The 25,880-nt window shown below is 36.6% G+C and overlaps 1 protein-coding gene and 1 long non-coding RNA gene across 2 annotated transcripts in view; both read right to left on the bottom strand.

Moving 5' to 3' along the window:
* Positions 1–2,952: 2,952 nt before the first annotated feature.
* Positions 2,953–8,251, bottom strand: LOC118768423. The gene is made up of 3 exons (XR_005004236.1): positions 8,241–8,251; positions 4,913–4,917; positions 2,953–3,556 (listed from the first exon to the last, which is right to left on the bottom strand). It is a non-coding gene; the product is annotated as an uncharacterized LOC118768423 (long non-coding RNA).
* A 5,186-nt stretch (positions 8,252–13,437) lies between these two features.
* LOC115225984 overlaps positions 13,438–25,880 on the bottom strand; it is a 98,593-nt gene continuing 86,150 nt past the window's right edge. The window contains exons 21-26 of the mRNA XM_029796958.2: positions 22,856–22,922; positions 21,692–21,775; positions 20,867–20,968; positions 17,653–20,747; positions 16,982–17,019; positions 13,438–13,845 (exon numbers count right to left, since the gene is read on the bottom strand). Coding sequence (XP_029652818.2) covers positions 13,781–13,845; positions 16,982–17,019; positions 17,653–20,747; positions 20,867–20,968; positions 21,692–21,775; positions 22,856–22,922 — 3,451 coding nt within the window. The 3' untranslated portion in view covers positions 13,438–13,780. The remainder of the gene's footprint in view (positions 13,846–16,981; positions 17,020–17,652; positions 20,748–20,866; positions 20,969–21,691; positions 21,776–22,855; positions 22,923–25,880) is intronic.

The raw sequence follows: 25,880 nt of genomic DNA, 5'->3' as shown, positions 1-25,880 counted from the left end.
TAATGTAAAGGGACTCAACAAAATTTGGACTTAACAAAAACGGACAGGTACAAAGTAGCAAGAAAGTGGTATGAATGCAAGCCAGAGGGTATGACAAAGAATAATAATTACAGACTATTATGGGGTCTATTCATAAAGACTTGCCATACTACTGAGCCAGAACATTAGAGAGGATTCTAAAGAATATGAAAGAATTGTAACTGTGTAAGATGATAGATTTTGCTATACTAAATGTTGGTAGAATTGATATCAAAGAGAGCGAGTAAACAGAGATATCCGAAACTAATCAAAGATCTGAAGAAATTGTGAAAGACTATTGACAGTTGTTCCTGTGATTATTGATGTTCTTGTTTCGACACCCAAACTGTTTTCTAAGAAAGCGATGGTTACTGGAATGAATTGGCATCGTGTATTCTTCAAAAATGTAAAGATTTGACGAGACTTGTCATAAACGCTTTAATAAGACAGGTGTGTGTCCCACACTTTCACAATTTCTTCAGATCTTTGATTAGTTTCGGATATCTCTGTTTACTCGCTCTCTTTGATATCAATTCTACGAACATTTAGTATTGCAAAATCTATCATCTTTCACTGTTACAATTCTTTCATCTTCTTTAAAATCCTCTCAACTGCTGCTCCTACTGCAGTCATTAGAAGGTGACGCCATCCCACTGTTCACCTTCTTTGTATGATCCTACTTAGTATAATGTTTGCTTACAGTAGTCTCCATACACTAAACCAAATATTAGGAGAATTATGACAGATCAGAGAACAACTACAAAATAAATAAACAAAATAAATGGCATAACTGAAATTGATTATTGGGGTTGCTTTGAAATACGCTGCCACAAGCACCGCATCATTCGCATGATGCAGAAAATATGCTACAACGTTGCTTCATCCATCATTTTTTATGTGCATTGTAGAGGTAGTCAATAATGAAGTGGAATGGATGAAGGAAGGTGGTGAGGTATTTTCATATATAGCCATTAAAACATTTAGTTTAATGTGTTTAAAGTTTAAAGTTGTACAGATTTTCTGGTTGCATGGAGAAACTAACTGAATTAAATGAATTGGTTGCAGCAGTTGGTCTTAGGAATAAATTCAAGTTGTGAGGACCAAACGAGGTTATGAGAGTGCCAGAAGTTCCAGAATTTCTCTGACATAGGAATTTCTCCCTGTAGAAAGTGTTGACGTGCTTATAAGGATGTCGCAGAAAAATACCTCTTGCTATCAGTAGGATATGTTTTATACGCTTTATACGCACTTTTGACAAGTTGTGGTGCACCTGAGCACTGTATACATTGATTTCATTATTATTATTATTATCATCTGTTGTAGAATATTTACATTGCTTATAATGGACATGTGATGCGTATGAATGAGGACAGTTGCATAAAGAAGAGCTGATCATTGAAAGTGGATGGTACCTGTGGAAGAGGGAGACCCAGGAAGACACGGCATCAAGTGATTAGGACTGATCTCAGGAAGCTGGCCCTCACAGAGGAAATGACAATGGACCAAGATGTCTGGCGATATGAATTCCTTGAGAAGACCCACCCACATCAGCAAAACTGAGTTCTGGAAGCGTTGTGTAGAGAACTTCTCACACTTCTGCCACAACGAACCAAACTCATCTCTACATCATTCCTCACATTTCTACTTCATGCTCTATGCTTACCTCCCACTCCCCAATCTTGTCCCCTTGACCTGGTGCCACTTTACCATTGCCCTCTGCTTGACCCTGACCTGTGCGTTCTACCCACATGCCATGTCTCTATTATTGCCATCTGCCAGCCTCCGACCTGGGTGTTCCACACGTAACAAGAAAACGTGTCCTTCACCCAACCTCAACAAACCAATTTACATCTCTTTCTAGCATTTCCTCCTTCATTCACTATGCCTAGCTCTCTCTCTCTCTCTCTCCTTGCCAAGCTCTCTCTCTCTCTCTATCTCTCCCCTTGCCTAGCTCTCTCTCTCTCCTTGCTTAGCCCTCACTCCCCAGTTCTCTCCTCACCCCCGTGTTTCTATGCATCGTTGCCATCCAGTAGATCCTTCTTACTTTATATATACCCAGGTCTTTCACCACTTACTTGCTCTTCCTTCACAATATCCGGTCACTTATATTATGGCATTTGAACCTCAAGACTATGCCCTGGCACTTGCTGCTGTTTATATTTCTCTCTCTTCCTTCACTCAACCATCTCATTTATACTCTGAACTCCGTTCCTTGTGAGCATGACCAGCATTTTGCCATCATCTCCACCCTGCTGTCTCCCCACCCTACCCCGCACACTCTCTCTCTTTCTTTCTCTTTCTCTCTCTGTCTCTCTCTCTCCTGCACTTCGCTAAGGTTGAGCAACTGTGTATTTTCTTTGTGATAGCACACCTGTTTCTGTCTTCATTCTTGAACTTTCTCTCTCCGGCCGGGTAACCTTGTACTTCCTCTTCAGTAAGATGCCTATATCTGTCTCATTATAACCTTTTCATCATCACCTCCTCTCCTTTTAGATGTTTTTGTCATGCATGTACTTAGTCACCCTCTCAATGCAGGTGCCACTTAAAAAATCACCAAGTCCACACCGTAAAGTGGTTGGTGTTCGGAAGGGTATCCAGCTGTAAAAACCTTGCCAAAACTGACCTCACCTGTGCTTGTGCCACATAAAAAGCACTGAGTTCACTCTGCTGAGTGGTTGGTGCTGTGAAGGACATCCAGCTGTAAGAACCTTGCCAAAACCGACCTTACCTTTTAATTAATAAGTTACTGTTATCACTTTAGTTAGAATAAGTTTATAAGAAATTTGATACAAAATAATTTGTTTTAACATAAATAATTTTTAATTACATATTAATTTCAGAATAAAGAGTTTTGATCTAATTTGAATATTTTTTAAATATTTAATTTCAGAACAACTCTTATCACAGAAAACTACAATTCCAAACCCTGTTTCATTTCACTTAATTTTGCAAAGGAGAGTTTCCTCTCGCATGATTTTATTGACAAAAAGAAGTCCTTCTCAGAGGTTTCGTGTGTTTTACTTAGGATGTCATCTGAGTTGATGGTGTTAAAGTCTTGGAATTTAATTGCAAATTGAAATGCAATAAAAGTCCAGTTGTATGAAATATTGTAGGGAAAAAAGGGTTCATTTCCATTATCCGATGTTATTTGGAAAGAAGGGGTCATTGTGGCTTTTCTACAGTCACATGGAATTAAAATAAACAAATGTTGTGTCATTATTTCCAACAAGACAAGAGTTTTTAACACAGTTTTATTTTTGGATTTTAAAATTTTGGATTTATTTTTAAGTGTATAATCACCTCCAATAAAGGGATTTCTTTGTGGTAGATAATCTGCTAGAAGTAGTAGTCAAATCCACCACAATTCACACTTTGTCACCTTAAAGAAGAATACACTGGACAATGTTTTTCTGGCTCATCTACATGAAGGATAAAGACAGGATGGCCATGGCTGGAATGCGTTTGATCATAGATCACTGTTGGTTGACATGAGACTAAACATTTCCATGGAATTCACTGAGTCTAGATATGTTAATGCCTCTTTACAATGACGTGACTTAAGAGCATTTCTGAGTGTTTCGTGTTTCTTTCGATCACATCTCTTGAACCAATAGTGGAGCATCTGGAAAATCTGTTTTAGTATTTTTGGATAGTCATGATGATAAAGTCCAGCTCAATTTGTTTAATTCCTAATTCCCTTCCTGCAAAACATACAAAAATAATAAATAATTGCAACAACATTAAGAATAAAATAAGAGATGCATATTGCAGATTGTAATAACTATAACAACAATATTATATCGGGAGAGAAATTAAAAAATAGGTAAGAAAAATGAAAAATATTAGACATTGTTCTCTATTTCTAGGAATGATGATTAAAAGATAACAAAGAAATTGAAATAAAGGATTGAAATGGAGAAATGTTTTAAAAAGTATTGAAAATTATATTTGAGAGAATTTCTGGTAAAGAGATGGCAGGGAAAATGTTGTGTGGGTAATAGCGTATGAGACCCTAAAGAATCAATTAATATCACCCAAAGAGTCACATTATCTCATCCATCTATTCATATTCTCTACCCTCTATTCATAAAAGGGTTGTGGGGGTAGAGTCGCCAGGGAACCCCCTTCAAAGTTACTTTCATCTTACTGTCCAGTTGGATTCTCAAGCTTGACCAATTAAGACTTTAGATATTATCCAACAATCTCATTCTTGGTCTATTCCTTGGTCTCCGGTCAAGTGGCTCAGCTTAAAGAATCCGTCTTGCAATTCTTTCTTGTGACAGTCTAATCTCATGTCCATAGAACTGGAATTGTGACCCCTCAATGCAGGGAAATAGTGGCTCAACCTGGAGAGACTCCCAAATCTCTGAGCCGTGCGCCTCCTTTTCAGTAACAGAGACCATTTAAAGGAATCCCATTTCAGCTGCTTTGAATCATCACCTGATCAATACCTGGAATAGTCATCAGTGATGTCTCTCCTACTTCTCCTACACTCACTAATTAACAATTAAAACATATCAACATTTAGAAATAACTTTAACTATCAATACCAGTAATATTAGGTACACCTGGACCAATTAAAATACAAGTAAGCATGACACCAGAATGACCTTAATTACACAAAATACAAAATATAATGCTATCAAGTACACAACACATATTTTAAAAGACACCAACTTAACCATTTTGGGTTCATGACTCGTAATAAGGATTTCTTTTACTGGACCAATGCCACAATTTAGAGAGAATCCGATAATGGACAGGTTTTAGAGTAAAGCTAGCAAAGAGAAAAGTTTTAGTTTTGTAGGAAAGAAGACGGGAGTCATCACCATCTACACCATACACATGCAGACGCTTAGGGCCTGAAGGAATCACTGCATCTACCAACCTCTACATCATCTAGTGAAGTTACCATATTTCATAAGCAGGTAGAAGGGGTTAATAGGGATTCTATACTGTGTATTCAATGCACACAATGGGTGATGTGGGGTCAGAGGCAAGTTGATGGAGAGGAAGGAGTTTGTGAGTAGTAGATATACAGGAATAGTTTGTTGTAAGAATAACTGTGAAAGGCATGGACGAGAGTTTCTGTTACCTAGGTGACATAATTAGGAGTGGGAGAGACTACTCTGAAAGTAAGGTGATTAGAGAACAGAATGAGGTGGCAAAATGTACATAGAGCTGTTATCCCTACTGACAAATAAAGAATTCTCTTTCTGAATGAAGGGTAGATTGTATGATGTATATTTGTAAAGTGCAGCGATGCATTGAATGTGGAGGATGTATGAAAACTGGCAAGAAATGAGGTGAGAATACTTCACGAGAAGTGTAATGTTAGTGTATTGGAATGCTGGAGAAAAGATGAGCTGGAAGAAAAACTGGGTCTCAGTAGAATCAGAGATAGGGCACAAGAGAAGAAATGGTACAGTCATGGGAAGAGTATGGAAGATGAAAATTGGATAAAGAAGTGCCAGAATATCCAAATGGAAGAAAACAAGAGGTTAAACGTAACAAAGGTTCACAGCATTTGTGGGAGAAGTCATCTAACACATACAAGTGTGGAGAGATGGACTTAAGATGATGATAATGAATATTATTAGGGAGTTTATTTTACCCCAGTATATGACCGGTACATTTTGTATGACTTCCAGGGATATAAGAAATCGACATTGTCATAGATGATGTCTTCTCTAAATTTAGATAAATCAATTCTATCAGCTGACTGAGAGGATATTATGTTGACATCCTATGTCAGGGGTCAACTGCTCAATACCCCAGGTAAATACATCTCACTATAGGACAGTCTACTTAGATGTACACAGGTGCCATGGGCAGGTACAAGACATTGCTATAAATAATGGGAAGTTTGTATAAATCATACTTTCTGTTCTTACCCATTCACACAAAGAGAAATGGAATATTGTGATGTTCATGATTTCTAAATGATATTTGTATTGTAAAGGGTGAGGAAAGAATTTCAAATAAGAAATGAAATCAAGTTAAGTTTACCATATTTTAACATGTGAAGGAACCAATTTTTGTTAAAAATTAGGTTAAAAAAGTATGGGAGCTTCTTATACATGGATAGCAGTATAATCCCTTACAAAACCTTTTTGCCAAATTTTAAGCCTCAAAATTTAAAACAAGGTAATAGTTTTATAATTTGTGTTTTGTTTTATAATTTGTGTTTTGTTTCATTAACTTACAGCGCGGAGTTCAATCCACACGCAAAAACAATCAAAAATGGGGCCTGTCAATTTAGAGACACGACTATAGGCTGACCTGGGGCTATAACAAAAGTAAAAAAAAACTGGTCAGGGGAGGGGCTACAACATGTCGCACAAAAGGCACACTCTTGGGTTAACGACGTTGCATTTGATAATGAGATCCTCTTCTCCTAAGAGAAAGAATGATGCCGCACCCGGAACACTTTTCTTCTGAAGATTAAGGCAGATATCTACCACAACCATGACAACAACAACCTACCAGTGAACATAGTAAAAATCTAAAGAAACGAAACCATTGACATTAACTCACCTGTTTGTACATAAACAACAACATATTTTAGATCCCTATTTTAAAAGAGAATATTAAATCTTTTGTGGCTTCAAATTAATCCATTTTACCAACCATGCAAACCTCGATTTTAGGAAGTTTCTTCATTAGAATTACTTTGCAGTTAAACTTTCAATTGGAATTTAAAAGAATGGAAACTGTTCTCAATCATTCTAACAAACAGAAGCTCAAGTGAAGGCAAAATTTATAAAAATCAATTAGGTATTAAATGCTCACCAACAAATTGCCAGTCCTTCCCTAACTTCGTTGCCACTATATTGAGATGCATCGCCTCCAGTTTTACAGACTCTGAAAATAAGATATTTCCAAATTTTACACATCAAACTTTAATTTCTCTTTCCCTATCAATGGTCTATATTTTGTCCTTGTTATTCACATCATCAACGGTCAATTGGTGGTCACTATGGTGTTGGACAGCATTTTTATACTATGCATTGTGACCTCATCAAATGACACAATGTTAAGGTCCACACCAGAATGGCCTAAACTTCATTTCCCGATTAAGATATCCTCCGTTCTCAAATAATCTAGTAATTATCACATTTAATTATCACTTGATGTCATGTTCTCTTTTTTGTATTGTCTTTCTTCTCTTATATCTGTGCCAAATCAATGGCCTTGTCCTCACGTCTCTAGACTTCACTAACCAGCATTCTTCTTCCTGCTTAATTCCAATGTCAACCAAGTTGGTTCTGCAAAGATCTTACCACAAACACATGACACACTACTTCAAGTAGGATAAACACACACCTGATCTCTTTGTTGAAGGTTGTTGGTTGCAATTTTTAATTTTAACTGACCACATCACACTTCACCAGAATGTTCTCTGACTCAAGAAATATCTGAAGACATTACAATGCTAGTCAGCTTCTCTGATAATTCTACCTAGGTAAAGCAGAAGACGATGACAGGTGTCTTAAAACCCCCAGTTCACATGCACAAAACCTCATCAACTACATATATCTGTTCACCCTCGCATTATTGCACTGAAACTACTTGAAATGGTTCAGAAGAAATGAGACTCAAAACATTATAAGCAAGATGAGGATACAGACCAGGCTGCAAGCACCAGATCTTGTATTTGTCCAGCGCTTTTGACTTAACTATTGCTTTTAACCCATTCTTAGTTCGTACCATGGTCCTTAGCATATTCCTAAGCTTCTTAAATGTTTGTCTTTAACTTTTGGAATCGTTTCTCCTGCTACTCCTAACTTCACTTGCTTCTCATGTCCTTTGACAAATGAATGCATTAATTAATTGCCTTAAACCTCCTCCTTGAACAAGTGATTGATCCATACAGTCTACCCACAAATATTTGCATATCATCTTCATTTCATGTTAGAATTGTAATATCATCCACCATTGCCATTTTAGGTGATTCCATTTGAGCAATTTCTTCTGGGAAATCTGCTAATATAAGTAACAGACACAAGCCAGATGACTGACTTTTGGCAACCTACAGCAATTCCAATTTCAAGACGATGTCAGTCTGTTGTGAAACATTCCGATGTCTGCCACATCTTGAAATTGTTACAAAAGCCCCTCATTAGATCATCAACGTTCTCCAGTGTATAAAAGAAGTCCACTGCTTCTATCAACAATTTCTTTGGTAGAGGCCCATGAGAGTTTGCCAGATCAAGTCATACAACATTGAAATCTTCTTGAGGATATGACAAAGGTTTTACTGCTTGGGCCACAGTAAAATGCTCCCAGGGCCTTTCAAAAATGTGGTTGGTGTTAGGAAGGGCATGCCACCAGTGAAAAGCTGGACTGTTTTAAGTGAGAGATATTCTTCAGCCAACGAATAAGAGCTGACCAGGACAGTGACCACCCATCTAAAACATGAGAGTATGGAAAACATGATTAATGATGAGGACAATATCATTGATTGTATTGAATCTTGTAGCCAAAATCTGTTTTGAAGAAAAAGAGAGAGAGAGAGAGAGAGAGAGAGAGAGAGAGAGAGAGAGAGAGAGAGAGAGAGAGAGAGAGAGAGACTTTGCTTATCTCAGTAGCAAACCAAACTCTTGTACTTGGATAAGGACAATGGATGTATTAAAAGATTTAGTATCAAAGAAAGAAAGACATGGAAATTGCTTTTGGAACACTTTTCATCTTAAGTCTGTGAGAATATGACGTCTTGCTGAACATCATCAAAAATAAACTCTTAGAAAATTTAAAACAAACAAAAGCCTTGTCAGTACTCGTTCGTTTACCCTTAAACAACAACATATTTTATTTCCCTATTCCAAAAGACAATATTAACTCTATTTTGTCTAAACTCATTTCTCCATATTACCAAACTCAGAAGATATGTGATGAGATTTCAGTAATATTTTTAAGATTATTAATTTACATAAGAATGATCATAAATATGGAATGCAAATGTTATTCAAACCATGTAGCAAATGTTGATTATATATGGTTACAAACAAGGAGTTGTGTGTTCGAATCACATTAGGAATTCCTATTTTATTATTCTTTGTATATTTTATACGTGAACATAAATACTTTGTTTATATGTAAACATATGTTCACAGTTCAATAAAATTAATTTAACGATCAATATTTAATTTTTTTTAGTTATCACAACAATATATGTCTTAACCTGAGACATTCCGGGTACGTACCCTAACAAGAGATGACATCTCAGATCAAACAGTGGACTAATATTATTGTTTAGCATTTTCATAACATGATAAATCATGAAGAATTCCTGGAGGATAATTTTGCAAAATATGTTGAAGCTATCACCAAATAAACATTCACAGCAGCACAAAACAATTAATTAAGCAAAACAATTAATTAAGCAATCAAAGCCTCTAATGTTGTTCTTTAATCCCTCAGTTGAGATTTTCTCATTGAATCTCCTATTTTACAAAAATCATTCTGATGTTCACGCTGTCTTTATCAGATACTGATAAATACTGATAAATCATTAATCACCTCTAATCACTCGTAATTGACTGTAAAAACATGATATTTACTGAGGGAAACTGGCAGCTTTATTGATATTTCTGTTAGTCGCCGTTTAACTTGCAGTATAACTCATTAGTCTTATCTTGCAAACAGTATCCTCTTGAAGTGCAGCAAGCCTTGTATTTGGACGAAGACGAAGTTTGGTGGATGTGGTGATTGATAAAGTATCACAAAGAAAAGACACTTTTATCATAAATCTGCTACATTTATGACAGGTGTGACTCTTCATAGTAACATGAAGTATATTATTCAACAGCATAAAGTCAATGAGACAAACAGACAGATCATCAAATATTATTCTTACCGAATCCACGTTTGTCAACTATTACTTGTTGACACTCGGGACAGTTTTTAGGCTCATTTTCTGAACAGCAATCTTTGCATGTAACAGTGTGCTCACATGGTTGAAACGTCACTGTAGCTTCACTAGATTTACACAGCAGACATCTGTTGAGCAAAACATAGAGGCATATCACTGATAATATTCATTTATAACAAATATTGCATTGAGTACATGTTTAGAGTACAGAATATTATGAGACACAGTAAAAGTACATAAAAATATCTTCGTTAAACAATTACGTAAATGCAAATATCTGTGTATATGAACTCTACGCTCACACGTGTCTGTGTGTGTGTGTGTGTGTGTGTGTGTGGCATTAACATACATATTGTTAAATATGTGTCTTGACTCTGGTACATCACAAAAAATTGCTTTACACACAACGAACTACATATATTCCAGAAACATACTTCAATTCTTGTAGAGGGACAATTTCTTCTGAACAAAACCTAATCTGTTTAACAAGTTTTCTAAACGTAGACAATTCCTTTTGAATTGTATGGATGGACAGATAGGATACAATTGCCCTAGCTTCTTGTATTTGTGAACAATGTGTTACAAACCAGGCCACAGTTCTATAATAAAACAATGCCCCAAGCAGCATGTCTGATATGCACATACCAAACCTGAGGATAGTTTTGAAAACTGATGAGTTGAATGCAATAAATGTCAGCTTTCTATCTGCCTTCAATGCACAACTAATCTCTTGATGATCTCAGTCTAAGAAAAAGGTAAAAAATGGTTCTATGATGGATGGAATATAGAAAACAGCCCAACTACCAAACTGGTCCTTTCAGTTCCTGACCTGTGTGTCTTTTCCAACCATGGCTGTCAGACAAAAACAACCCATTCACAGGGAAATTGCGGATATCTGACGTAACATATATACAAGCAAAAACACCTTACAGAATTGCACAAATGCTCTGCATCCAAACCCGCCCCTAGTTAAAGCTGAATCCAGATTTATAGAGAAGGCCATGTTATCTGCCATGCATGATGTAATAATGTTTTTGGTGCATCTCAAGAAATCATTGATTTACAAACATTTTCTCTACAACTTGTCCACATCAAATGTGTTCCTCCAAAAACATGTTCTCTGCTTCATTAGATTGAATCATAATCAAAATTAGTTAGATTAACCTTCTACTGAGGCATGTGCATACTGTCTAGCTTCTAATGAGGCAGAGTGTGACTATTGAATATTTTGTTGAATCTATTTGTACGGGGGAAGTGCTTATTTACTAAGCTAAGAAACATCTTACTCGGGTTTTAACACTTAAAGAGAAATTGCAGAGTGTGGTATAACAATCAACACAACCAATCATGTGAATGTAATCAAAATAGAGTTCTTCGACTGTATTTTCTATTTCTTGTTCTTCTTACAGTTGTTGTGTGGTCTTTGGTCAAAACACAGAATAACGTATTGGGAGAATTAAAACCAAGCAAAATATATGAACATGATTATGTACAGAAGGGAAAACTCACTGGTCAATCGTGACATTTTCAGTAAATACTTTCACCGGAGGTGGGAAAAGTCTTTTAATTTTTTCTTTTAAATTTGTATCCTCGATAAAATCCAGCGGCATCACATTCTGTTCGTTTCTGTGGTAAAAATTGCTTCCATTGTCGGCCAGATAACAAGCCACTGCTAGGCTTGAAAGCTTGCCTCCTTTGCTAAGCTGGAGCTTCTTGTAGTACTGCAAATGGTGAAATATAAAAAGGACAAGTACAATAGTACACAAATATAAACAAAATCATAGCATCAAGTCAAATACAAGAAAGATAATGGAAACTATGAATGTTAAAAATAACAGAGAACACACAGACCTATCCAAATATCTCAACGATGTTTCCATAATTAATAAAGAAACATCTTTGGATGATGAAGGTGAAGTAAAAGAAGTAAGAATTGGTGTCACGGTTGAGGAAAGACACCAACACATTCTATTTGATAAACTATGGAAACTGTTAGTCTGACAGACAATTCCAGTAATGGAGGGAGAAGGGCATTTGACTGCCAGAATAGCTTCTTCGAATCAAAGTGGACATTACCACAACACAAAGATGACCATCAAATGTCTGAAATACAGTCACAAATCTGTAGAGACCGTTACTCATGTGGGAATCAGTGAGTTGCTTCAAGTGCGCAAAATTTGACAGTAAATACTGTTAGATCTACTGATGGTTAAATGTTGATGTATTTGTATTTTCACACACACACACACACACACACACATATATATATATATATATATATATATATACACACACACACACATGTATGTGAGTGAAAGTAAGTGAACAAATGAGAGAGGGGCACTCAAACAATTCATTGGAAGTTACATGTATGGATCAAAACAGTTTGGATCATTAAACTATTTTGATCCATATACATACACACACACACACACACACACACACACACACACACACATATATATATATATATATATATATATATATATATATTCAAACATATAAGGGATGGCCATATTAGGACATCCGACTCACTAGAAAGAGCAGTTAAACTCCAAACCACTAATATCGGGTAAACGTTTTTATTTCTCTTTCCATTTCAGAATTACAACTATTAGTGGTTTGGAGTTTAACTGCTCTTTCTAGTGAGTCGGATGTCCTATTATGGCCATCCCTTATATATTTGAATGTATATTACATAGTCTATTGACTATTTTCTTTACTCACTTGACCGCTGGTAGCGGAGAATTTTTCTAGAATTTTTTGCTACCCTAAAATTTATTAATTAATAAATATAAATAAATGAAATATATATATATATATATATGTGTGTGTGTGTGTGTGTGTGTGTGTGTGTGTATGTATGTATGTACATATATACTTATATATGTATATATATTATATACTCTATTACTCGTTTACTCTTTTTACTCTTTTACTTGTTTCAGTCATTTGACTGCGGCCATGTTGGAGCACCACCTTTAGTCGAGCAAATCGACACCTGGACTTTTTCTTTGTAAGCCCAGTACTTATTCTATCGGTCCCTTTTGCCGAACCGCTAAGTGACGGGGACGTAATCATACCAGCATCGGTTGTCAAGCAATGCTAGGGGTACAAACACCGACAGACAAATCACACACACACACACACGCGCGCGCGCGCGCACACACACACACATATATATATATATACATATATACGACAGGCTTCTTTCAGTTTCCGTCTACCAAATCCACTCACAAGGCATTGGTCGGCCCTGGGCTATAGCAGAAACACTTGCCCAAGATGCCAGGCAGTGGGACTGGACCCGGAACCATGTGGTTGGTTAGCAAGCTACTTTCCACACAGCCACTATGTATATATATATATATGTACGTATGTATGTATGTATGTATGTATGTATGTATGTATGTATGTATGTATGTATGTATGTATGTACGTATGTATGTATGTATGTATGTATGTACGTATGTATATATGTACTATATATTATATGTATCCATTCTCTAGTGTTCTAACATTCAATATTGTTATGACATGTCCACAAGAAGCCAGAGGATAAATGTTGTGTACAAGAAGTAAGACAGGGGGCTGTTTTTTCGGAATCCCTCATAGAATGGAATGGATGTATTTATCATGGCACTTGCATTCTAAAGGTTGCCATCATGTCTCTCTGTTTCTCTTTCTATCTCTTATAAATAAATCCACACGTATATATATTTACAAATAATTTTAAAACTTACCTTATCCAAGACAGTTAAGGATTCACCCTCAGAATGGAACCCCTCTTTCCTCACCGCAAGGTGAAGACAATTGTTTCCGATATTATCGATCACATTTACCTCTGTTCCTTTAGAAATGAATTCCTGCATTATTCTGAAGTTGCCGCTAGAGACAGCTTGAAGAAATGGTGTTATACCATCCCAGTTTGTTATGTTCAATTTCACTGAATCCTTTGTCGAAGTAAAAAGAGAGAATGAAAATTTACATGAAAATCAGGGTGGCTATCAATGTGTCATTAATGCCGTCTACTGGGTACTTGATCAAATCGATCATGTACATTTCATGTTTGTCAGTGAAGTTAGCCTTGCATAATGTCCCTCTATAACTTGCTATGAGTGTGTTTAAGAGACATGATACATCTATTAAGATGTAATAAACAGATTGGTTCAGTCTAATCTACGTTTATCCCTCACTGAAGTAAATTTAGGGGAGTTCAAATGGACCGAACACAAGATTAGCAGGTTAAGTTTAATAAAGAAGACCTTTAGGACTTGCGTATAATTTTGATGTTACTAAATTAATAAGGGGTTCATAAAATTTATGTCAAAACAAAATCGAACGCACAAACATGGAGTGTGTGTCGTTACGTTCTTCGCTGGCTGCATTTTTAGGTGTGAGAGAATATATTCTCAATGTGTCTGGTGGTGTTAAAAACACATGAAAGTAAGTCATAGGCAAGTGAGACAACTCACATCATATGTATGTCTGTATTTGTGGTATAACTTCAAAGAGATTTGTTTTGTAAGGCCAGAATAATGTGAGAAGGTACAAAGTAAACTACAAAAGGAAAAGTGTGGACTGGGCGCCCCAGCACGAGTGCTTTTACGTGGCACCAACACCAGCAGGGTGACCAAATAACATGCATGACAAAGACTTCTCAGCTGAAGGAAGAAATGAAACTGAGGGAAGTGGCTGTGTACCAGGCAGGAGGTTCGAGCATGACAGGAAGGCAGCTCCGTGAGCAACACTCTTTATCTGATAACCAAGAATACATTCCCAAAGAATTTGGACGACTCTACCACAGCGTATCATCAGATGAAAGGATGAGCCTGTATGAGCAGAAGACTATGCATGGATATGTCAGTAGAAAGCTCTGTCATGATAGTAACATTGGTTCATGTTCTTCAACTAGATTTGGTATCCTATGGCATTACGTCTCAGCTATAATGAGATGGTTTTAACATACAGGTTGACAGTTGTAATATATTTACCTATGTTGGTGTATTTTATGGATTTGAGGAGAAATATATTCATGTGTATGTGTGTGTGATATATACATACATACATACATACAACATACATACATACATACATACACGCATACATACATACATATATATATATATATATATATATGTATATATATATATATATATATATGTAGAAGGCTCATCAGAATACAAGACATACACAGGGGCTTCAGAAAATTCATTTAAAACAAGATTGTATTCTCATAAAAATTTATTTAAATACCCAGAGAATAGGAAGAGGACCAGCCTAGCAAAATATGTCTGGGAACTAAAAGAAAAGGAAACCCCACCTTTCAACGTGACATGGAGCATTCTGGACAGGGCGGCACCATACAGACATGGAGCATACAAAAATAATTTTAAGTGCCAGCTTTGCTTATTAGAAAAAATGTACATTTTATTCAAAGACAATAATTCTTTGAATCAAAGAAGTGAGCTAATGAACTTATGTAGGCACGCGGCTAAATTTAAAATGTCGAATATAAATATACCATATGGATAGAGTATATATTTTGTTTTTTGATTTTGAAATTTTGATTTTGACTCTTGAACTGGTGTGTGAGCGCTACGATGGATTTTGTTGCAAGCTATGCAGATTTTAATCCGTATAGCAAAGTCTTATGTTTCTACATATACATTAGGAAAAACATTCGACTTTATTTATTTCATGTTATTGTATTGTATAGGATTACCTTGATTATTTATTACCTTGATTATTTATAGATGATCCAAAATAGGGTGTTATATTTTATATGTCTTTCGTATATATATTTTATATACCTTTCGTATATATATATTAAAAAAAGCAATGTTGTCAAAAATTAGAATTTTGATATAAGTATGTGTATAACCATGGATATGTATTTGTAAGCATGCGTATCTGTGTATGTGTAAGTGAGCGTATGTTTGTGCTTAAGCACACATATACACGACTGTATGTGTATGTATCCATTCGAACTTGTGTATTTGTATAGTTGTCTCCAAGAATGCCGTTACACAGCTTGTATACATAATTTTTTCTTATTTCGTTTTTTCCCCACCCCTCCTTTTTCTTTTGTCCTTCCCCCTTCTTCGTTCCTTTTTCTCTCTCTTCCTTTCTTTCGTTCCCCCCCCCTTACACAGTATATGAGAATCACTACATAGATGATTTTAACTTGCGTGCGAGATGGATTGCGTGCATATATGTACGAATGCATTTATGTGTATATTTAGATTTATATTTATACGTTTGTATATGTATGGCGTCTGCACGCTTCCTTCTGTGTATGTTGATATATATATATGTACACTTTAATATAAATATGTATTGCAGTGTAATATTTATAATAGGTTTAATTGCTATGCTTTAATTATACTTTCTTCATTAACGTCAATATGTATTTTATTCAATGTAAGGTTTTTTCCTCGAATTTTATAATTTTTTATAAATTTTTATATATATATACATATATTTTTGACCTTTTGTTTATCGCTCGAAGATTGACCGTTTTTTTCTAAAGGGCCAATCAAACAAGTCTATTTTTTTAAAAAGGTGTAGCGTTTGTAAGAGTCTAGACTGAATTGATATATCGGTTCCATTCTAGCAAAAACTGTCTGATGAACGGCAAGGAGAAACTCAGAGTAACAGATTTTGTTGAATTTTCTGCTGCTTAAAATAAAGCATATTACTCTACCACTGGTATTTGAGTACTCTTTTTTCCACCTTGTTTCACATTTATGTGTTTACTCCGGTATATATATATATATATATATATATAAAAAGATAATTTTTGTGATATATTTGGATTAATTTCATAATAATCTTGTACACATTTCGTATAATCTAGACATTAAAAATGGTATTGTCTGTGGTGGTGGTCAGCTGAACTGTCTCCACACCATTACCATTACTATTATTATCATGTTCCTCCACAGACCCAAGACCTGTCATTTAAAGGTTAGTGGGGTACAGCTGATTAAATCTACCCCAGTATTTCACTGGTACTTTGATGATGTTAATATTGACCAAATCATTAAAATACAAGAGAGTATATATAATATGTATATATTAACTAACCTGGGATAGCATCAATGCCAACCACATCATAGCTTTGTCTGAAAGTTATACAAAAAGAAAGAAAATTATTAAAAAATGCGAAAATCATAGAGGTTGAGATAATTAATAATTATTAGGTCTTTAATTTATGAAAACAGATTTAATGAGCTACATACAACCTGTTTACATCAATAATTATATAGACACACATAAATATAATCGATATATACACTCTAACCACTTGATTAATCATATATATATATATACATCTTAATAAACACCACAATGTTTTCTATGGTACAACGAACAAGTTGACCTCAGCAGGATTTGAACTCAGGATACAAAGGGTCGTAACCCTGGGTCAGAGGAAAGAGGGACATTACAAGAGATGAAGAGAGAGAAGAGAGAGAGAGAGAAGAGAGAGAGAAAAAGAGAGGGGAGGGAGGGAGGGAGGGAGGGAGAAGTATGGTGTTTTATGTGGAGTAAAAGTAAGAGAGAGGATTTGAACATGTGATGTTGTGGTAATAGAGAATGAGATGAAGTGAAAGATCTAGTCAGGGACAACAACAATAAAAACAATAACAAGAACAACAATAACAATAATTATGGCGGTGATTACTGAATAAAGTAGAAGGTAGTGTCATTACAGTAAGAGAGAGAAAGAAGAAGGATGACCCATGATGCTGACTCACCTTAGAACTGCCTGATGTAGTAGTGTGTGACCAGATGTATCTCTTTTATAGTAATCAATGCTCGGATGCTGCAGTAAGAGATTAACTGTATCCGTGTGTCCCTTGTCCCAGGCCTGGTGGAGTGGTGTGTACCCATTGATAGCCTCAGTATTTACATCAATAGCAGGGTGCTTCAGTAAATGCTTAACTGTATCTGTGTGTCCCTTGACACAGGCCCGGTGTAGTGGTGTGAACTGACCGCTATCCATAGCATTTACATCAATATCAGAGTGCTGCAGTAAATGCTTAACTGTCTCCGTGTGTCCCTCGACACAGGCCCGGTGTAGTGGTGTGTACAGATCGCTATTCTTAGCATTTACATCAATATCAGAGTGCTGCAGTAGATGTTTAACTGTCTCCGTGTGTCCCTCGACACAGGCCCGGTGTAGTGGTGTGTACAGATCGCTATTCTTAGCATTTACATCAATATCAGAGTGCTGCAGTAGATGCTTAACTGTCTCCGTGTGTCCCTCGACACAGGCCCGGTGTGGTGGTGTGTACAGATCGCTATTCTTAGCATTTACATCAATATCAGAGTGCTGCAGTAGATGTTTAACTGTCTCCGTGTAACCCTCGACACAGGCCCGGTGTAGTGGTGTGTACAGATCGCTATTCTTAGCATTTACATCAATATCAGAGTGCTGCAGTAGATGCTTAACTGTCTCCGTGTGTCCCTCGACACAGGCCCGGTGTAGTGGTGTGTACAGATCGCTATTCTTAGCATTTACATCAATATCAGAGTGCTGCAGTAAATGCTTAACTGTCTCCGTGTCTCCCTCGACACAGGCCCGGTGTAGTGGTGGGCACCTATTGCTATCCTTAGCATTTACATCAATATCAGAGTGCTGCAGTAGATGTTTAACTGTCTCCGTGTGTCCCTCGACACAGGCCCGGTATAGTGGTGTGTACAGATTGCTATCCTTAGCATTTACATCAATATCAGAGTGCTGCAGTAAATGCTTAACTGTCTCCGTGTGTCCCATGACACAGGCCCAGTGTAGTGATGTATACTGATTGCTTTCCCTAGCACTTACATCAATATCAGAGTGCTGCAGTAGATATTTAACTGTCTCCGCGTGTCCCTTGTCACAGGCCCGGTGTAGTGGTGTGTCCTGATTGCTATCCTTAGCATTTACGTCAGTATCAGAGTGCTGCAGTAGATGTTTAACTGTATCTGTGTGTCCCTCGACACAGGACCGGTGTAGTGGTGTGCACTGATTGCTTTCCTTAGCATTTACATCAATATCAGAGTGCTTCAGTAGATGTTTAATTGTCTCCGTGTCTCCCGTGACACAGGCCCAGTGTAGTGGTGTGTACAGATCGCTAGCCTTAGCATTTACATCAATATCAGAGTGCTGCAGTAGATGTTTAATTGTCTCAATGTCTCCCGTGACGCAGGCCACGTATAGCGGTGTGTACAGATTGCTATCCTTAGCATTTACATCAATAGCAGAGTGCTGCAGTAGATGTTTAATTGTCTCCGTGTCTCCCGTGACACAGGCCCGGTGTAGTGGTGTGTACTGATTGCTATCCTTAGCATTTACATCAATAGCAGAGTGCTGCAGTAGATGTTTAACTGTCTCCGTGTCTCCCGTGACACAGGCCCGGTGTAGTGGTGTGTACAGATTGCTATCCTTAGCATTTACATCAATATCAGAGTGCTTCAGTAGATGTTTAATTGTCTCCGTGTTTCCCGCGACACAGGCCCGGTACAGTGGTGTGTACAGATTGCTATCCTTCGCATTTACATCAATATCAGAGTGCTGCAGTAGATGCTTAACTGTCTCCGTGTGTCCCTTGACACAGGCCCGGTGTAGTGGTGTGCACTGAATTCTATCCTTAGCATTTACATTAATATCAGAGTGCTGCAGTAGATGCTTAACTGTCTCCGTGTCTCCTGTGACACAGGCTCGGTGTAGTGGTGTGTCCTGAATTCTATCCTTAGCATTTACATTAATATCAGAGTGCTGCAGTAGATGCTTAACTGTCTCCGTGTGTCCCGTGACACAGGCCCGGTGTAGTGGTGTGTCCTGAATTCTATCCTTAGCATTTACATTAATATCAGAGTGCTGCAGTAGATGCTTAACTGTCTCCGTGTCTCCTGTGACACAGGCCCGGTGTAGTGGTGTGTCCTGAATTCTATCCTTAGCATTTACATTAATATCAGAGTGCTGCAGTAGATGCTTAACTGTCTCCGTGTCTCCTGTGACACAGGCCCGGTGTAGTGGTGTGTCCTGAATTCTATCCTTAGCATTTACATCAATATCAGAGTGCTGCAGTAGATGTTTAACTGTCTCCGTGTGTCCCTTGACACAGGCCCGGTGTAGTGGTGTGCACTGATCGCTATCCTTAGCATTTACATCAATAGCAGAGTGCTTCAGTAGATGCTTAACTGTCTCCGTGTGTCCCTTGACACAGGCCCGGTGTAGTGGTGTGTACTGACCGCTATCCTTAGCATTTACATCAATAGCAGAGTGCTGCAGTAGATGTTTAGTTGTTTCCGTGTGTCCCTCGACACAGGCCCGGTGTAGTGGTGTGTCCTGAATTCTATCCTTCGCATTTACTTCAATAGCAGAGTGCAGCAGTAGATACTTAACTGTCTCCGTGTGTCCTTTGACACAGGCCCGGTGTAGTGGTGTGCACTGATCGCTATCCTTAGCATTTACATCAATAGCAGAGTGCTTCAGTAGATGCTTAACTGTCTCCGTGTGTCCTTTGACACAGGCGCGGTGTAGTCGTGTGCACTGATCGCTATCCTTAGCATTTACATCAATAGCAGAGTGCTTCAGTAGATGCTTAACTGTCTCCGTGTGTCCCTTGACACAGGCCCGGTGTAGTGGTGTGTACTGACCGCTATCCTTAGCATTTACATCAATAGCAGAGTGCTTCAGTAGATGTTTAACTGTCTCTGCGTGTCCCTTGTCACATGCCCGGTGTAGGGGTGTGTCCTGAATTCTATCCTTAGCATTTACATCAATATTAGAGTGCTGCAATAGATGTTTAACTGTCTCCGTGTCTCCCGTGACAAGGCCAACTGTAGGGGTGTGCACTGATCGCTATCCTTAGCATTTACATCAATATCAGAGTGCTGCAGTAGATGTTTAACTGTCTTCGTGTGTCCCATGACACAGGCCCGGTGCAGTGGTGTGTTCTGATCTTTATTCAGAGCATTTACATCAATGCCAGACTGCTGCAACAGATGTTCAGCAATTTCTGTGTGTCCGAGAGCACAGGCCAGATGTAGTAGTGTGTCACCATCTCTATTTTGTTGATTTATCTGAAAAGAAATAACAATAAAGAATCTAAAATTTGTGGCTAGGAGAGGAAAGGTAGAAGCCTTACACAATTCTCAGAAACAGAAGATAAAGTATTCGACTCATACACAGGAGGAATGATGCGTTTCTAGGGGTGAGATTTGTATTGTATTTATAGACAGGTACACTCACAGGTATAGATAGATACATATACATGTGAGTGTGTCGATAATACACACACTCATATATTTATAATCTCTTCCTCTCGGTGTTGTAGCAAAGGATTGTGTCTAGATTATGGAAAGAAAGTGAAGAGAGTGTGTAGTGGGGATTGATCTAAGATTCATCAAAGATTTGATGTTTTCATACATTTGACAGAACAAAGAATTGGTATAACTCCTGACGTCCAAAAGAACTTTCAACTGTGTATGGCAAGAGAACGTCATGACAAAGTCACCATCCATCTACTGGCTTCATCTGTCTCTCTTCTCTTAACTGAATATTTCCTGCCAGAATACTCCGTTGCAGTGTGTGATGACAGGCTTCTCTCTCACTTACATTCCATCAACTCTGACATGCTTCATGATTGGGTTGAATTTTCATAAACTCTAATGATAATGAGAATTAGAAGGTGGGGGTGAAGGAAGGAATGAAATATCATGGACAAATATATGTGGTTAGTTAGGAACACAGGTGTGTATAAAATGACAATCAACTTTGAGAAGGTAATCAACAGAACAACTTACTTTATGTGAATTTTGTTCAATATATCCTTTAATATATTGAGTGTCACTAAGCAAAAGTTTACTTATATTCTCATCAAATTCCATCTTTTAAATGAAATATGCTAGAAAAAGAAAGAAATCAAAAATTTCAAAACCTTATAAAATGAGGTAAACAACAATATAAAGAAGACTGTGTTTCTCAAATTTCTCATAAAATATTACATAAATTGGAAACTTCAATTTATCTAAAGTATTATTTACATCTGGATGTCCTTCTTGGCACTAATAAACCTAACAACAGTCATTGTGTTGAGTCTCTTGGTCAGCCACATTACTCTGCTTATTACAGTCTGATTGGTGACAAGTAAACGCTGGATATTGGAATGTACAGTCTGTTGGTCAGCCAGGTGGAGATACTGTTCATGTTGGGCTTGGGTTTGTGGATCATACCTCAGCTAAGTGGAGACAATGTATACCTTGCGCTATAGATCATTCTTCAGAGAGGTGTAAATACAGTACCCTTTGAGCTGAGGGCCTATGGATAATACCTTGTTATTCAACTCACTGATTACGGGGGCGCAGGTGTGTTTGATCAGAACTTACCTGGAGCTACTCAACAACAAATTCCAAGAACTTAGAATGATGGAAACAGTTATAAACAACCAAATGCTTATCAATTCGATATCATTCCCATTCTGTGACCACCACTATGGTTCCATATTTCAAAACCACACCATAGCTTTTCGGTATTTCTTCATGTTAGTCACTATCAGAAAGCATCACCCAAGAATGAAGTTTTGCTCAACATATCAAGATGAGATCAATAACGATTTTAATTACCAAGAATTATGTTATTAAAATATATTTATAATGAAGGATCCCACATAGTATGGATAATAATTTATTTATTTATTTATAGAACGGATTAAGATACAAAATACTTCTCCTTGAAGTAATCTTCAGACAAAAGATTTACACATATTAAAGCTTGAGTTGATAGACTTTTCGGCTACCGGACAAAATGCTTAATGGCATTTCTTCCGATTTTACATCTGAGCTCAAATGCTGTCAGGCTTCAGTTTGCCTTTCAGATTTTGGATGGAATAATTACCAGTACACGTAATCGACTTGACCCCCATCCTCCGAATTCCTGGCCTTGTGCCAAATCTTGAAACAAATATTAACGCATTTAAAATTTGGAAGACAAGGAAAGATTATTTGTTCTTCAGGTAATCCGTCTTCGCATTCATTCCTGACATGACAGAAATATAGAAAGAACACACAGAAATACAACAAAATATTGATTCTATAAAAGAAGAGAAATTTAAAGAAATAGACATGGAGCGTGCAATAGATCCTTTCAGGATTCATCTTTGATTTGATCTCATCTCTTTCGATTCTAGTCTGAAGACCAAGCACCACCACAAGTGACATATAGAGTTATAAAATAGTATCTTTAAAAAATATTTAAAACTATTCATATATTTGGACAATTGTTCATAATTTTCACAAACACACACACGTATGTATATATGTGCGTATATGTATTACAGATGTATCGTAGGTAGTTTTTAGTTCTGTGCCAAGGCGTGGCACACTGGGCAAGGGTATATAGGCACACACACACACACGTAGGTGTTTATACCTGACTCTGTGTGCGTGGTGTGTGTGTATGTGTGTGTGTGTGTGTGCTTGTTTGTTTACGTTTTGTATCTCTGAAAATTATCCAGCTCAGAATAATAATGTTCTTATTATCTTCATTATTAGCAAAAGGATATTAGACAGAAGTGATCCCTTACTGAGCACCAGATAAAGGTTCGTGTTTGAAGGGATCAAACTGCAAACTATGCCTTAATGATGTATCCATCTAACCCCCCTGCTAGCAAAGCAGTATGAGAAAAAAGTGTAAAACGAATAACATATATAAATATTGTACATGCGTACATGTTATATATATATATATATATATATATATATATATATATAACATATACATATATATATATACATGCTTACATGTATATATATTATGGATATTTATATGTATGATATGTATGTATATGTATATATATATATATATATATATATATATATATATATTTATATATATATACATGCTATATTATATATATATATATATACATGATATATATATATATATATTCTTTACTACCCCAAGGGGCTAAACACAGAGGGGGACAAACAAGGACAGACAAAGGGATTAAGTCGACTACATCGACCCCAGTGCGTAACTGGTACTTAATTTATCGCCCCGAAGGATGAAAGGCAAAGTCGAACCTCGGCGGAATTTGAACTCGGAACGTAACGACAGACGAAAACGGCTACGAATCTCGCCCGCGTGGTAACGTTTCTACCAGCTCGCCGCCTTACATGTATATATATATATGGAGATTTATATGTATATATAAGTATTATATGTATGTATATATATATGTATATATTATCTATATATAATATATATATATATATTAATTAATGAAATAAAACATATGTATATATATAAACATATATGTACGTCCTACCTCTCCATGTACATCTACAACGCCGTGGGTGTGGTTGTGTGTAAAGTGAGAGTAAAACACATAAATGTGTGAAACAAGGTGGAAAAAAGGAGTACTCAAATACCAGTGTTAGAGTAATATGCTTTATTAAAGCAGCAGAAAATTCAACAAAACTGTTTACTCTGAGTTTCACGTATACATGCATACATATGTATAGGTATGAATATGTATGTATATGCATATATAGATATAATAAAATATATGATATATATATATATATATATATATATATAATCAATATAGGGTGGCAAAAAATTTTGTTAGTAGATTATTTTTGGCCACCAGCGGCTAGTGGTAAAAAATTTAAATAGTCATAGACCATTTTTAAGTTCAACATCACAATCAAGGAACGGCCATAATAGGCCATTCACCCACTAGAAATAACAGCCAAAAGCTTCAACGCAAAATAACATCAATTCCGTAAACCAGGAGAAAATTAAAAAACATTTACCTGTAATTTCTTATACGATGCACCGTTTCATCTAGTGTTTAATGGTAAACTAACCTGATTAAATTAAATCAAGCCAATCTACCATAGGCCCTTAGATTCATCAGTAAGAAAATAGCCAAGTCGGAACAGATATTTTTCACGAGGCATTCCCGTCCCTGCCTCGGCAATATCTGACCTAAAATTTTCAAATCATAGCACTCGCGCCAAATTTATCGGCAGCAAATAAATATAAGCCGCCGATTCCATTACGGAATTAACCAGAAAATTCATAATTAATCAATATAGGGTGGCAAAAAATTTTGTAGAATTATTTTTTTGCCACCAGCAAAAAAATAATTCTACAAAATTTTTTGCCACCCTATATTGATTAATTATGAATTTTCTGGTTAATTCCGTAATGGAATCGGTGGCTTATATTTATTTGCTGCCGATAAATTTGGCGCGAGTGCTATGATTTGAAAATTTTAGGTCAGATATTGCCGAGGCAGGGACGGGAATGCCTCGTGAAAAATATCTGTTCCGATTTGGCTATTTTCTTACTGATGAATCTAAGGGCCTATGGTAGATTGGCTTGATTTAATTTAATCAGGTTAGTTTACCATTAAACAGTAGATGAAACGGTGCATCGTATAAGAAATTACAGGGTAAATGTTTTTTAATTTTCTCCTGGTTTACGGAATTGATGTTATTTTGCGGTTGAAGCTTTTGGCTGTTATTTCTAGTGGGTGAATGGCCTATTATGGCCGTTCCTTGATTGTGATATATATATATATATATATATATTGGTAAAAACGGTAAGATAACAAAAGAAAGAAAGAGACCTCAATATTATGTAAATAGAGGAAATTTATCTGCAAAATAATAAGTGACAATTATTCAAGAGCCAAGATAAAACTCTGAGTTTCGGATGCCGAGGTGGAAATCCACAACACCATCTCTTCGGTTATCTGGCCATCTATATTCTATGTTCTTTCTATATTTCTGTCATTTCAGATAACCGAAGAGATGGTGCTGTGGATTTCTCCCTCGGCATCCGAAACTTAGCGTTATCTTTTGGCTATTGGATAATTGTCACATCATTTTACAGATATATATATATATATATATGTATATATATATATGGATATTTATATGTATATATAAGTATGTATATGTATATATATATATATATATATAA

The sequence above is a fragment of the Octopus sinensis genome, linkage group LG29, assembly GCF_006345805.1.
Source record: "Octopus sinensis linkage group LG29, ASM634580v1, whole genome shotgun sequence".
Lineage (NCBI taxonomy): Eukaryota > Metazoa > Mollusca > Cephalopoda > Octopoda > Octopodidae > Octopus > Octopus sinensis.
This window is presented reverse-complemented; position numbering and strand designations above follow the sequence as displayed.